The sequence below is a fragment of the Heliangelus exortis genome, chromosome 2 (genome assembly GCF_036169615.1).
Source record: "Heliangelus exortis chromosome 2, bHelExo1.hap1, whole genome shotgun sequence".
NCBI lineage: Eukaryota > Metazoa > Chordata > Aves > Apodiformes > Trochilidae > Heliangelus > Heliangelus exortis.
The window spans coordinates 63,215,583-63,228,487 of record NC_092423.1 but is presented as its reverse complement, the minus strand read 5'-3'; the positions used below and the strand labels follow the sequence as shown (position 1 = coordinate 63,228,487).

Below are 12,905 nucleotides of genomic sequence, written 5' to 3'. Positions count from 1 at the left end.
CTTAAACCACTCAGTGCTCTTACCTCTGGTGGAGCTCAAACCATATTGGTCTTAAAGATCTTTCAGTGCTGATGATATAAGGCAAATGTATGTAATTGTTTGGGGTAAATCATTGCTGCCATTTTATTTGTCTGTATGAAAGATGAACTGTACAGATCTACTGTACAGGGGCATTTAAAGGGACATTTAAAGCCATGATATTTGCTTTTATATTGATAACAAAATTATTGCCTTGTTTGAAGAACACAGGTTCTGCATCCCTTGCACCAATAAGATTTGCCCCAGTGTTCCAGAACTTCCTCTGAGCTCTCCCAGTTTTGAGTCACATGAGCTGATCTGGTTGATCTCAAGGGACTCTTTACTTTGCCATGTAATGAATACTGTTTAAATGTCAGCCTTCTAAAATAATTTATTATTAATCTTGGTAGCAGAAACAGTTTTTTTGTTCAATTGTCACTGTTTCAAACAGATATAAATATTTGGCTGGAGGGCCATTGTGGCTACTGATTACTGCCAAGTGGAGAAGTAGGAGGTCATATTCTCCCCCAACATCTCAATAACCTCCACCAAAGAAAAGCAAGCCCAGACCAAAGCTCTTCACTAGCTCATACAGCTCAGGCTGGTTTTTTGTCTTCCAAATTCTTCATAAATCTCTTGTGCAACAGGCAAAAGTCTGAAACTCTCTGGACCTCTGTTCATGTCAAATATTAAATGGAAGTTCCAAGAATAGATATAGTGTACTGTTAGTTTGGGACTCCAGAAGATTCAGCATAGAAAGATACTGAGGATTGTGTGCAAAAATAGTCCACACATTACTGAAGCTGTGGTTTATTTACAGACTACAGCTTTTGTTTGTTTGTTTTTAGTACCTTTCTTTTCTGAACAGTTTTGAAAATGTTCAAAAGTTCAAGTATACTATTTACCAGAGCAGAGTGCTGTCTTTTCTGCAAAAGACTTTGTCATCTGCTGGATATTTCAAAGCCATCTCACTGTAGAGCATACAATCTTGAATCTACATTTAAAGGAATCCACAGCAGTAGCAATAAAAGGTCTTACTGGCACATTGCAGTACCCCAGTACTCCTGGGGTGAGAGGCCAACACTATAAATGAAAGACAAATAAGAAAATGATTCAGTTTTCCTGGGGAAATTAATTTAACTAATGATGTTATGGGAATATTCTTTGTATCACGTGTCAAATGTTATGCCATGACCAATTTGTAATTTTAAAAAAATTTGTATTAGGGAGACTAGATATGAAGCACCCCAACAGACATTGTTGGAAGTTAGCTACAATTTCCCTGAGGGAGCTCTTTTTGCTCTTTACCCTGACTAGGCAAAGCACCCTTCATCCTGCAAAGGCAAGCAGGTTTCTCAAGGAGAGATAGAAAAGCAAAACCAGCTCACCTCAGGATTTTATTAAAGAGTAGAAATTGCTGTACATGAGTTTCACCACTTCCAAAGCTTCTAGTTGCTACTATTACTTGGAGCTACATTTTGTTACTCTGGAAGCATGCAATACTTCTTTATGTAAGTAAGACCCACACACAATGTAGTGAACAGATGAAGTCCAAACTTCTGCTATTATCAAGATCAACCCTTTTTAAAATTCAGGTTACTATTTTTTTTTTTTCTTTTTTCTCCATGGACATCTGAGTTCAGAATTCTTTGGAGAGCCTGGTTGACTGTGTCGAGGAATTATTTGTGGAGAGACATCGTTTCCCTGAGGAAAGACAAACCTACATTTCCTACATGGAACAGACACTGTGAACCAGCACATCAGACAGCCACAAAGATCTCAGGGACTTGGAGGTCTCACTGGCATCTGTACAAACATGCTTTTGCCTCCACTGGCTGCAGACACTCTCTGAGAGGCCGTGCTGGCCCTTGAGGTCTGCTGCTAAGCACTCCTACACTGTATACCTCACTACACTCACAGCAGCACTTCTTAGTGAAGGTACAAACACATGATAGGGAGATTTCAGAAAAGGCTTTAGGATTTCACAGGCTTTAGGATGTCATTCATGTGTCCCTGGTTTAACAAATACCCGCTCTATGAACTTCAGATGCTATGGCAGTAAATTACTGTTAAAGCACTTCTTGAAGTATGGTGCCAGGTGTTCACTGGGCACCCTACTGAGGAGCTGATTTCTTGGCTTTCTGTGTCTGACAAATGCCAAATTCCCTGAAATAAAAGTCTGGACCACTAATTTCTGAGAAACTGCAGTGTCTTTAGAGAGAGAGCTTGGGTAAATACATTCTTGCATTTAAACGGCTTTGCACACACTTCAGGCCAACCACTGAAATTGCCCACCTCATTCTGCAAGTAGTGCTCACTGAGATCCTTGAAAGCAACTCAAAGGCTGAATGTTCCAGGATCTGCCTTCTTGTAGCTTCACTTCCACTCTCATTACCTTAGAAGAATCCCAGACCCCAACCAAAATGTGCTAACATGGAAGGAAGTTCAAAGCTTAAAGCTGACATATGTATGTATGAAGATATTTAAGGTTTCTTCCTACCTGAACCATTCTTTCCTTTTCAGAACTGCTAAATTCCAAGACCCCACATTTACCTGGAGAGGAGGCCCCAGCCTCTCTCAAAGGCAAGGTCGTTATCTACATGCAGAGTATGGCTGAAAAGCAGATTGGCCCTAAAGGGTGTTTTAAACAGAGTATGTATTAAAACAACAGCCTCAAAGATCTATAGCAAGATACTAAACCACTCTTTTTATTATAGCTCTGAGATTTAGAATAAAACATACAATTAAACTTATGGAAAAAAAAAAAACAACAGAATTACCACTGCTTTGCAGTTCATATTAATTATGAAAATATATAGTTCAATTTATGGATGTCAGTAGACTAAGAGAAGTTAGCAGTGACAGTGACAGGGATATTCTAATGGACTCTTCAATATTCAGAAATCTGACCATATTGATTACACAATTCAAACTGAATAAAAAGAGGCAATATACACTTGTGACCACATTCTACCCTCATCACTCCTGACAGCACTTCCAGCTTATTTAAAACAACATTCAAACCACACATTGGTTTCCCTTGTGGCTTAATTCTCGTTATTCACTGAACTCCTTTTTACTAGAAACTGACTGAAGAGCCAGATTCTGAGCTCATTGTTTGGTTTTTTGCTGACTATAATGAACAGCTTTCTCAGTTTCCAAGCCCAGCATTTCTATACACTCAAAACAGTTGCAAACACCAACTAGCAAAATAAAAGCAAGTCAGGGATGGGGAGGCAGGGTGAGTGAAAAGAGTGCACGTGCTTTTGGGAAAGAATGAGACTGAAAATTAATAAAAGACTTGCTCATAGCCTGTAGCAACAAATGACATCAATGAAGCATGGGACACGTGTGTCCCAAAAAAGAAAAAACGAAAAAAAAATTAACATCCATGGATTTCTCAGCATGAAATAAATGCTACTTAAATACTGTTTCTACTGCAACATGAAAAATCATAATTCCTCGCAAGAGAAATAAGAACCATGGGCACAGGTGCCAGCAAAGACAGTTTTCAGTCACATGAGGTTTATGCTGATGAGAAAAGCAGGGATACCATCTCTTTGGTCCTCTGTCTTGGTTCTCCTAATGGATCAAAGTAGTTTAATTTGCCAGTAGTTCAGTGAAAATTACTGTTGTTAGAACCACAGACCTCACTGCTCGAAGGCCGAGTGGTTGAGATGACTGTCACCTATGTCCTCCCAATTCTGGACTGTTTTGAATCAGATATAAAAGTCTGATTCCCTTATCAAGGTTTCCTCACAGACCCTGGATCTGTGCCTACTCTGTGTCTCCAATCTGCCCTAATAAGTTTCTCCTTGCCTCTCACTGGCAAGTATCCCGTGCCATGACTTTGCAGCAGTCTCACTGAGATCCTCTCACACTATGTTTGAGGTTGCAAGTGCAGCTGGTCCACACACTAAAGCTACCCATCATTTAGCTAATTTTATCACCTTATTTTTATCACCTTGTGATTTTTGCTTTGGCTGATACAGAGGTTTTCAACCTGTGAGACATGTATGCCTTTAGGCTAATACACTGCTTCTCCTGTAAAACCACAAAGAAAAACAGGTTCCTTGTCAGTAGACTAAAATTTGCTCTTAAAGGGCTTTTTTAGAGTCATAATATAATGGAATCTTTAAGGTTGGAAAAGACCTTGAATACCATCAAGTCTGAGGACAGCAAAATTAGCATGGGTTAGAGCATATGATCAGTTCTGATTTAGACTTCAAATGGCTAAAAATATAATGTATGCCTTGACTAACTGCTCCAATCATTAATAAAATAATTGGTAAAACATGGATCTTAAATCTAGTCTGAACAATGGATATTGTTTTGAATTAATCTTTTCAGTTAAAAAGCCCTGCATAACTAGAATTTTTTTCATACAAGCAAGTTATCTTTTAACATTTTCATGGGCAAACATGATGTAGTTTTCTTCAGTTTCCTGTTGCTTATAAGGTTTCCCATTAAAATAATTTTGACACCTTTTTCCTGGCATCCTCTGGAGATCAGAAAATCTCATTGTACTGGGTAACCAGTACACGTATAATCCCTGCTTTTTAGGGGGCAGTTTTAGACCTTTACCCTAAATATGGCCCTTGATCAACTGTACAACTTTGAAACCAGCATAGCTACTTCTGGCTTTAGTCAGGAACTACTCCATATGCAAAGAAGCCCCATGAAAACAGGTTATGAAGAACTGTTGACAGCCTTGACTGTTTGTTTCTGATTTCTTGTGTTTCTGACTATGGGAATACCATATGGAACATACTCATTACATACTCCCACCACCACCAGCTTAAATTCACAGATGCATGTTTCTAGTGTAATGCACAAGTCAATGTTGTATTGGCCACCATGGCATGTTTTTTTCAATTGAGTCTGTTCAACTTTTGTCTCTTCCTTACCTTTTTAAATAATAAGAGCTGCAAGTGGTATTTACTGCAGTGTTAATGGAAAGAAACTAACAGCTTGATCCAGCTCCCATCAAAAGCAATGGAAAAACTCCCTCTCTTTCAGGGGGTGTTGTTCTGGACTTGCAATGGATTGGTTCTTCAAGCTCAGGAGCCTTTATTCCCAACCAGGTGTCTTACAGTCAGACAGGTGCAACCACCACTGCCCCAGACCAAATAAATTCTGCTTATTTTGAAAGGCAGATCTATTCCGAGGCTACAAGTGAAGTCTTCCTTTAGAACAGAACAATCAAAAGTTGTAAAGCTCCTAAAAATGAAACTTCCTGGATTAGCCACTTGGCTACATTGTGTATATTGCATTTCCATCTTTCTTATCATATTAAAGTAAACATTATTTATTGTTTATATTATGAAGTACCTTGTAGTACAGGCTGAGAAATATAGCTAAATTGATACTACAATATCAAGCCAAGGTAGCTTTTTTAGTTGATAGCAGTGCTGTTTTCTACACTACACTCTTTCATTCAGCAGAGTGCATTTTGTATGCTATAAAAAATGTTTGCCTTTGTATTCTTTTTTATGGACTCTCTTTTTTCCAGTCCTGTGATAGCTGCTTTATTTGGTGTTTATTTCATGTAGCAGAAAATACCTATCACAGGATGCAGCCTGACAGCAAGCTTCTCTTTGGATATGTTGACATCATCCTCCTCTCTGAGCTCTAATTCAACTTTCAACACAATGCCTAAAACAGCACAGCCTCTGGACACAAAGGATGAACATGAGAGTATACTTGTGCATTCTGTTGCCCTGTAAGCAAATTGCCTTGTTAATGAGGAATCAGTCAAATAATGGGCTTGATAGTCTGGGTTTGGATTAGGTAAGATAAAGTGCAAAAAAGTGTTGTTTGGTGTGTTGCAGACAGGAGCACATCCTGCTCAAAGTTCAGGGCCATGAAAGTCATTGACTAATTCTTCAACATCTCTGACAACAAAAGATGAGATACAGCTATATAATGTGTAATAACCACGCTTTGAAAAAAATGAGGAAGCTAGGATTTTTTTAACTTCACTGACAGGCCAAAATAGAGCTGCAATTTGCAAAGTGCATATGTACCTCATGAACGGTAACTCCAGTTTTTAGCTGTCTGCATGGATTTACATGGACTGTGCATGGAAGGAGAAGAGAATGCCATTGCTTTCATGTAATAGATAAAGAAATGAAACTCCATGGGTATATGCACATAAGCCATGCTTATGGGGTGAATTCTCCCGCTTATGATGATAACAAATCACTACATACACACAGAGACCTGCAGATTTGATAAGGTGCTGTGAATCGCTGCTTTGTGCTATCTTGTTCAAGTAGTCATACATGTAATGAACTGGTTTGGATTCTCTCTCAATAAGCAGCAAGCTAACCAACAGCCTTTTTTTATTTCCGAAGCTCCAAACCCATAAAGTAGTTGGTTGTCTGTCTGAGCTCTGCTTTTCAGCATCTGGAAATTGATGGAAGAGAGGAGGAAAAAGGTATCTATATTTTTGTAGTTTTGCTTTCCAAGCTTGGATGAGAGAAGAGGGAACATAACTAAATCACTCAATCTGTCCTTTCAACTGGTGGGGTTGGGAGGTTAAAAGATTTTTACAAATAAACAATAAAAAAAGGCAAGTATTAGTTTATGTGTTTGACAGGAAGGCTGTAATTCTGTATCGCATAAAATACTAAAATATGGAAATTTTATGTTATCTGTCCTTCTCTTGCAGAACTAGTACATTCTCTTCTTATCATTATGTCCCATCTGGTACATTATTCAAACTGAAGCCAAAGTATTCCACCATTTGAGATATCACATAAACAAAAACAATGTGAAGAAGCTCATAAAAAACAAATCACAAAAACCTATTTCTTGGCTTTCTAAAATCTTGCTTGCTTTGCTCAGACAGGGCAAAGAGTGCATAAAACCTGCTTGACCAGCTTCATCACTGAGACACAACCTGAAAGCAGACTGTGTCTTCCACATGCAGCTCTTTGTCATCCTCAGCATGTTTTCTGTAGTCATGGACACATCTAGACAAAGTGATGGGACTTATGTCTCAGTGATCCAACAATCAGCCAGTGCTATCATATTTGCTGGGCATAAGAGAACTGCCTATGCTGCAGACCCACAGTCTATTTTATACTGCTTTTGACTTTCCCTCATTCTGACAGAAGAATTCTTCAGTTCAGTGTTGGCACACATGGTGAATCAGCTTCAGGGCTGTTACAACCTGTAATAGTTGGTGACAGCCTCCAAGACACTGGTATGTCAGGCCAAAGACAGCTGTTTGGCAGCAGTCCTGGCCATACTCACTTGTTCACTGACTTCACCTGCTCTATAGTTATGATATGGACAGCAGAAAGGCTTTTAATAAAATCAGTGCCCGTAGGGAACTTTATATTTCATAAAAATATCCATATTATTACCAGATTTTAAACAGACAAAACCAGAACCCTAGCCATTCTCTCTGTCTTCTAAAAAGTGGTCTCATTAATGCAGTTGACCTCAGAAATTCACTGCTGCATGTACTGTACTTTGAAGGAGAAATATGCTGCTCTCAAGATTGAGTCAAAGCAGAGCACTTCTTTGATAAAACTAATCTTTGTATAATCCATCGTGCTGCTGTGAGCAGAGCAGAGAAGCAGGAGCTAGCTATTCTATTTTTTATTTTGTTATCTTTCAATAGACTATTTAGAGTACAGCTGTACAGCATGCTGAAAAAATAGGAGGGGGCTCCCCAACAGATATTAGCTATAGCTGTATTCTTCCTTTCACCAAAAACACAAACCACACAATCTTTACAGCAATCAGCAGGAAACACAACATGTCAAATCCCTCCTTTCTTTAGCATAATATGAAGTCTCTTTTTTTCTCATATTACCATTCTGGTCAGTCAGGTATGTGAGTTTTTTCAAGGCAACAGGTGTTTTTTGAAATAAAATACAACCTTCCCTTCAGCTCATTATGTAAAACAGACAGCAGCTGCAAGTATAATGCCGAGGACACATGGTCTATAAGACATCCAGAAGAAAAACACTCCTTGTTCCACTTGTTAAGGTAAAGCACAGATGTTGCTTCAGTGATAAGCATGAGCATAAGGCAACCACAGTCTGCTTCATGTTGTAAATTCAGAATCTAAGATTTCAGAATATTTAGGAGGCTGCAATCAGAATTACTGGCTTCTTTAGGTAAGGGAAAGACTTTTATGTCAAATCTCATAGCCCTAACAAATAATCCATATCACAGCTTGCATTACACTATCATCAACAATATGCTAGGGACTATCCACAGACTTGGCAGATAAATTATTAACAATCTTTTATTTGGACTCGTTATGAGTATCAAATAGTGAAAAATGCATACATTAATACACTTATGGATTTAACCATTTACAGCTCCTGTATATTTACAAGGTTTTAGTAATTTAAAATGTTAAAAGCAATCTTTTACCTCTGTGTTGGTACTAAGGGTATTTCTGTATCTCTCAGACCTAGCCTGTTGAGAAATCAACTGAAAAAACAATGGTGTCTAATGAAAATAGTGAACAGTTAGAACCAATCCTTTCCAGGGAGCAATACTGGCTCAATAAATTTGATAATTTACACAGTGTTTATTAAGTTTTCCCTAATTGCTTTTAAGGACAAATCCCACATATTGTAACCTATAATATAGCTGCTGAGGTGAAAGGTTTTTTTCAAATAAAAACGAACTGCAGCATTTCCTTAGAAACACAAAGGTCCTCTAGAACTGCTTGATCTCCTTACTCCCTCCAGTTTTCTAGGCTTAACTAGGTCAGAAACTCCACCCTACCAACAACATATAGCACCACAGAGAAAAAACAGCTCACAGAACAAGCCCAGGGCTCTTGCTCTGTGAGCAGACTGGTTACTTTGGCTGGCCTGCAAAATACTCACGCTGGCCTCGCCGCCTAAGGCCCAGTAGCTGTAGGACTACAGTGTTTTTCTGACCACAGTGTTTGTTATGTAGAGCAGCAGCTGCAATGAATTGGGAAACATACACACGGAGAAAGGCTGGATGGCATAATTCTACTATAAAAAGTCAGAAGCTTCACACTTCTTCAGATCCAGCCAAAACTGCTCCTGACTCTTTACTGTAAGGTTTTTTTGCAAAATCTGTATTGGCACAGTGTAGGTAAGACGAGTCCATTCTTTGCCATCCTAACACTGCCAGTTCTAGAGAAGACAGGCTTAAAAAAGAACAGGAAACAAACAAGCTCTGATCACAGATATTACAAGGTTACAAAGTAATTTCATCACAAAAATCACTGCACAGTACTTCCTTGCTGTGAGGTATGTAGTAAAAAATGATCATTTAAATGTCTGACATAACAATTTTTTAGTTGGCAATGTCTGACATAATAATTTTTAGTTGGCTATGTTGTTCCAAATGAAAGACATGTAAGTAATAAAAAAAAAAAACCAAACCAACAAAATCCTTACATTAATTGTAATGATGACACATGTGCCTAGATGACAACCACAAGAAGTTATCATTGCTTGAACCTAGTTTACTACTCATTTGTTGACTCATGCTCTTAGTTGTGTTCCTGTCCTGCAAAGGGCTTACCACCCAACAGGACAATTCCAACTGCTTGTGACTAAGAACATTTATGTATTTTGCATACTATGGTCTTCAACCCTTGATGCTGTTGAAGGGGAGCAGTCTCTTCTTACAAATCCATACAGCCTTTCACCCTTCCTGAACCAACCATTCCCAGTGTGTTACGCCAGGTTATTACAAGACCTAATAACTCAGTACTGTTATTAAGATTCTCTTCTACTCAGCAATCAAGACTGACCACACAAGACATTCCAAGACTTGCATGCTTATCTCATTGGGAGAAAATTTGAGTAAATACTCACATGTGTCTTCACATCACCTTCAAGGATCTTGCTGTTCCTGAGGAACTCAGCAACACTTCCATTCAGCAGCCGATCAAAAGCTTCAACATATGGTGCTATGCCTACAGAAGAAGAGCATTCCATTATAATGGGCTCATAAAGTATATCATGCATAGGACATTCCTTTGTACCAGATAGAGGAGAAAAAACATAGAAAGAGGAAACTGCTGTAACTTAACGTCTGCTGTACTCATTCATTTTTTAAATCAGTAAAAAAATATGTACAAAGATTTTTTCCTAGCTAGAAAGAAAAAACCCTGCCCTTGGTAGAACTTGGCTAGGAACACAAAGATGATTTGCTCTGCACAGTATAGTGGAAAGCTTCTTTTGTCTTAAAATAACAGGTGCTAAAATAAAGATTTCTCAGCCCTTTAAAGGCCTAGTGGCCTGGTAAGCATGACTGTCTTAAAAAAATTCAGTGCTTGTACATATATTAAATACTGTCCTCTAGGAAAAATCTCCACTGTACTGAACAAATATTTTCATACCATCCGCCCATTCCCTGAAGATCTTTGTATTGTTTGGTGGTTTTTAATAGCAAGCAATTCAAGTAAAATACAGTCCTAAGAATGGGTTGTCAGAGGATTTATGCATTGAGATGTAGCTTTGTAATCTCTTTATTTTGTTGTCTGACCTTGCAAAACTGTCACTGGGTAATGAAAGCTCAAATGAACCCTGTATATGACACATCCCATTGACTGTACATTCTATCAGAGTAATAAAAATGGTATTTACTAAATGGTATACAGAGAAGTTTCATGATGAAGTGGACAATCAGAAAATGCAGATGATGCTCAGTTTCTTATGCACATGGCTTCTAAATGATTTTATGTGGTACCTTTTAAAACAGCGAGATTAATCTTTCCTCGGATGTCTTCCAGACCTCCCTTTACTCCCTGACATATCCTCATGTCTTGTCTATGCCTCAGAACCTTTGCCAGGTCCAGCATAAGCAACAAACATGTGAATTTATGGCATCCGTAGGATCTGAGAGACCAAAGTTAAAATTCTTCCCAGCCTATCTCCCTCATTAATGAAGCCTGAAGAATGCTCTGAAGAGGTACCAGGCTTTCCCCAGAGAGTTTGCTTTCACTTTTTGGCACTGTATGACAATTGTGTCCAAATTCATAACCTTGAAAGCCTCTTTATTCCACAAGAGTCATCTGACTCCTTGACAGAAAAAAAAAAAAAAAAAAAGAAGAAAGGCTCTAGCAATTGGAGTTTGTAACAGCCTGTGTGGAAAAACAACAAAAAAAGTTGTTAGCTAGGCGGGATTTCAAGGCTCCTTTTGTTCTCTTTATGTCGCTCACCTTTAATTCTGAGGAATTTCTGGGCTTTCTTCCATATTAAGTGTTTGTGTGTAAACCCCTCAAATGACCTAGTGTACAAAAGGTTGCAGTTGTGGTGATGCTTTCCAAGGTCCATTTATGTCCTTTGTCAAATTCTGTGCTTGTGTCCAAGAGAATCATTGTAACCTTCCACTTTGCAGCAGTTTTAAATAGTCCACCAAATGGCAATTGTACTATGCAAAACTAGAAAGCAACTCTGCTATTTTTTACCATTCAATACAGCTAAGTCCCAGGAGTATTTACTAGAATTTGCTGTGGACTGTGCAGAGCAATTAAATTATTTGCTTGCAATCCTGCTATTGTAATGCCATTTAGGAAAACAGTAAAGGTACAGTTCTACCATCCTCCTGATCATTTTGCTGTTTCTGAACAAGTATGAACTGAAAAGTCAAGGTTATTTTTTATAATAATTACAATAATTACAGAATGGTCTTACAGGGGAGAAGGTAATACTAGAAGAAAGCAATTTATCTCCATTTTCACTGGAGACTTTAAAAAGGTCACACTCTGGTTGAATGTCAGTTTTTAAAGGAGAAAAAGAAGTACAGATCAGTAAGACTGTCAGCTCTGCAGCTGCTGTGTGGGTTATGTGAATCTCTACAAAAGCACAGCGACACAGGCGTACTGAATCAAGCTGGTCTCAGTATGTGAGTACAGTTGCCCAAACTCAAGAACAGGTACAGTCTTTCCTAACTGCATCAGCAAACGTTGATTCCTGAGTCTCCATGTGAGACAACTCAGCCTGTAAACATGGGACAGGCTACCATGTGCGGGAGAATCAGTGGACAACCCGCAGGTGAATATAATCACAGTATTGCTGTTTATTGAGAGTAGCCATAGCCCTTTTATACACAGTGAGGCTGATAACATAATATAAGCATATTGCTGATTGGTACAGCACATTTTTCACATGCCACAGGGCACTATCTAACAGGTTAAATACAACTGTTTATGTGCTGTCTATGAGATGCTTTCCCATCCAGTTATTCTTCTTTTCTGCTGCCAACTCCCTTATCTTTTGCCCGTAGCTGATCTTTCAGTAACCTTGCAGCTGGGTTTCAAGGCCCTTAGCTCACTCTGGCTAAAGCTAAATAGTCAGGATTGCTCACATGTCTGTTTTCTTCCAAAAACTTTCCCAACAACCATGTGCTCCATGGTGATGCTCATCTCAGCTTCTTACTGCAGTCTCCTAGTGGATTTGTTTTACAACCTCACTCCAACAAGGTTTGTCAGTAGGGATCTGCTGGGGTTTAAGGCTCTGCTTTCCTGGAGGGTGAATCTTTTCACCAGACTGAGCTCTTAGGTTAGGGCAAGGATGTGGCAATTTTCATGGAAGTACCTGGTGGTGAGTTCATCTCCTGTTCTGAAAGCAGCCCTGTTTCTGCAATACTGAACTCTGGATTAATAGAGATTCACCTAAACTGATTAATTCTAGGATTGAAGTCTGCACTTTTTAAAAATGTATACTTCCTAGAAGTGACTGATCTATTTGTCAGTCTGCACACAGCTTGTGTTCCTCCATGACTGTGCTGCAGTTTCCTAAATGACTAGTTTTTTTTCTCTGGACTGAATGCATTTTATTACTGAGCCTCCTGTGTCTGGGTAACTCATCTGCTGTGGAAGCCTGCTGGAAAATGCTCCCCTCCTGCCACAGAAACATGCTGCTCAG

The 12,905-nt window shown here is 38.8% G+C and overlaps 1 protein-coding gene across 2 annotated transcripts in view; it reads right to left on the bottom strand.

Moving 5' to 3' along the window:
- Nucleotides 1–12,905, bottom strand: part of CAP2 (cyclase associated actin cytoskeleton regulatory protein 2) — a 68,060-nt gene that overhangs the window by 42,193 nt on the left and 12,962 nt on the right. For both annotated transcript variants that reach the window (XM_071736405.1, XM_071736406.1), the window contains exon 3: nucleotides 9,849–9,949. In XM_071736405.1, coding sequence (XP_071592506.1) covers nucleotides 9,849–9,949 — 101 coding nt within the window. The remainder of the gene's footprint in view (nucleotides 1–9,848; nucleotides 9,950–12,905) is intronic.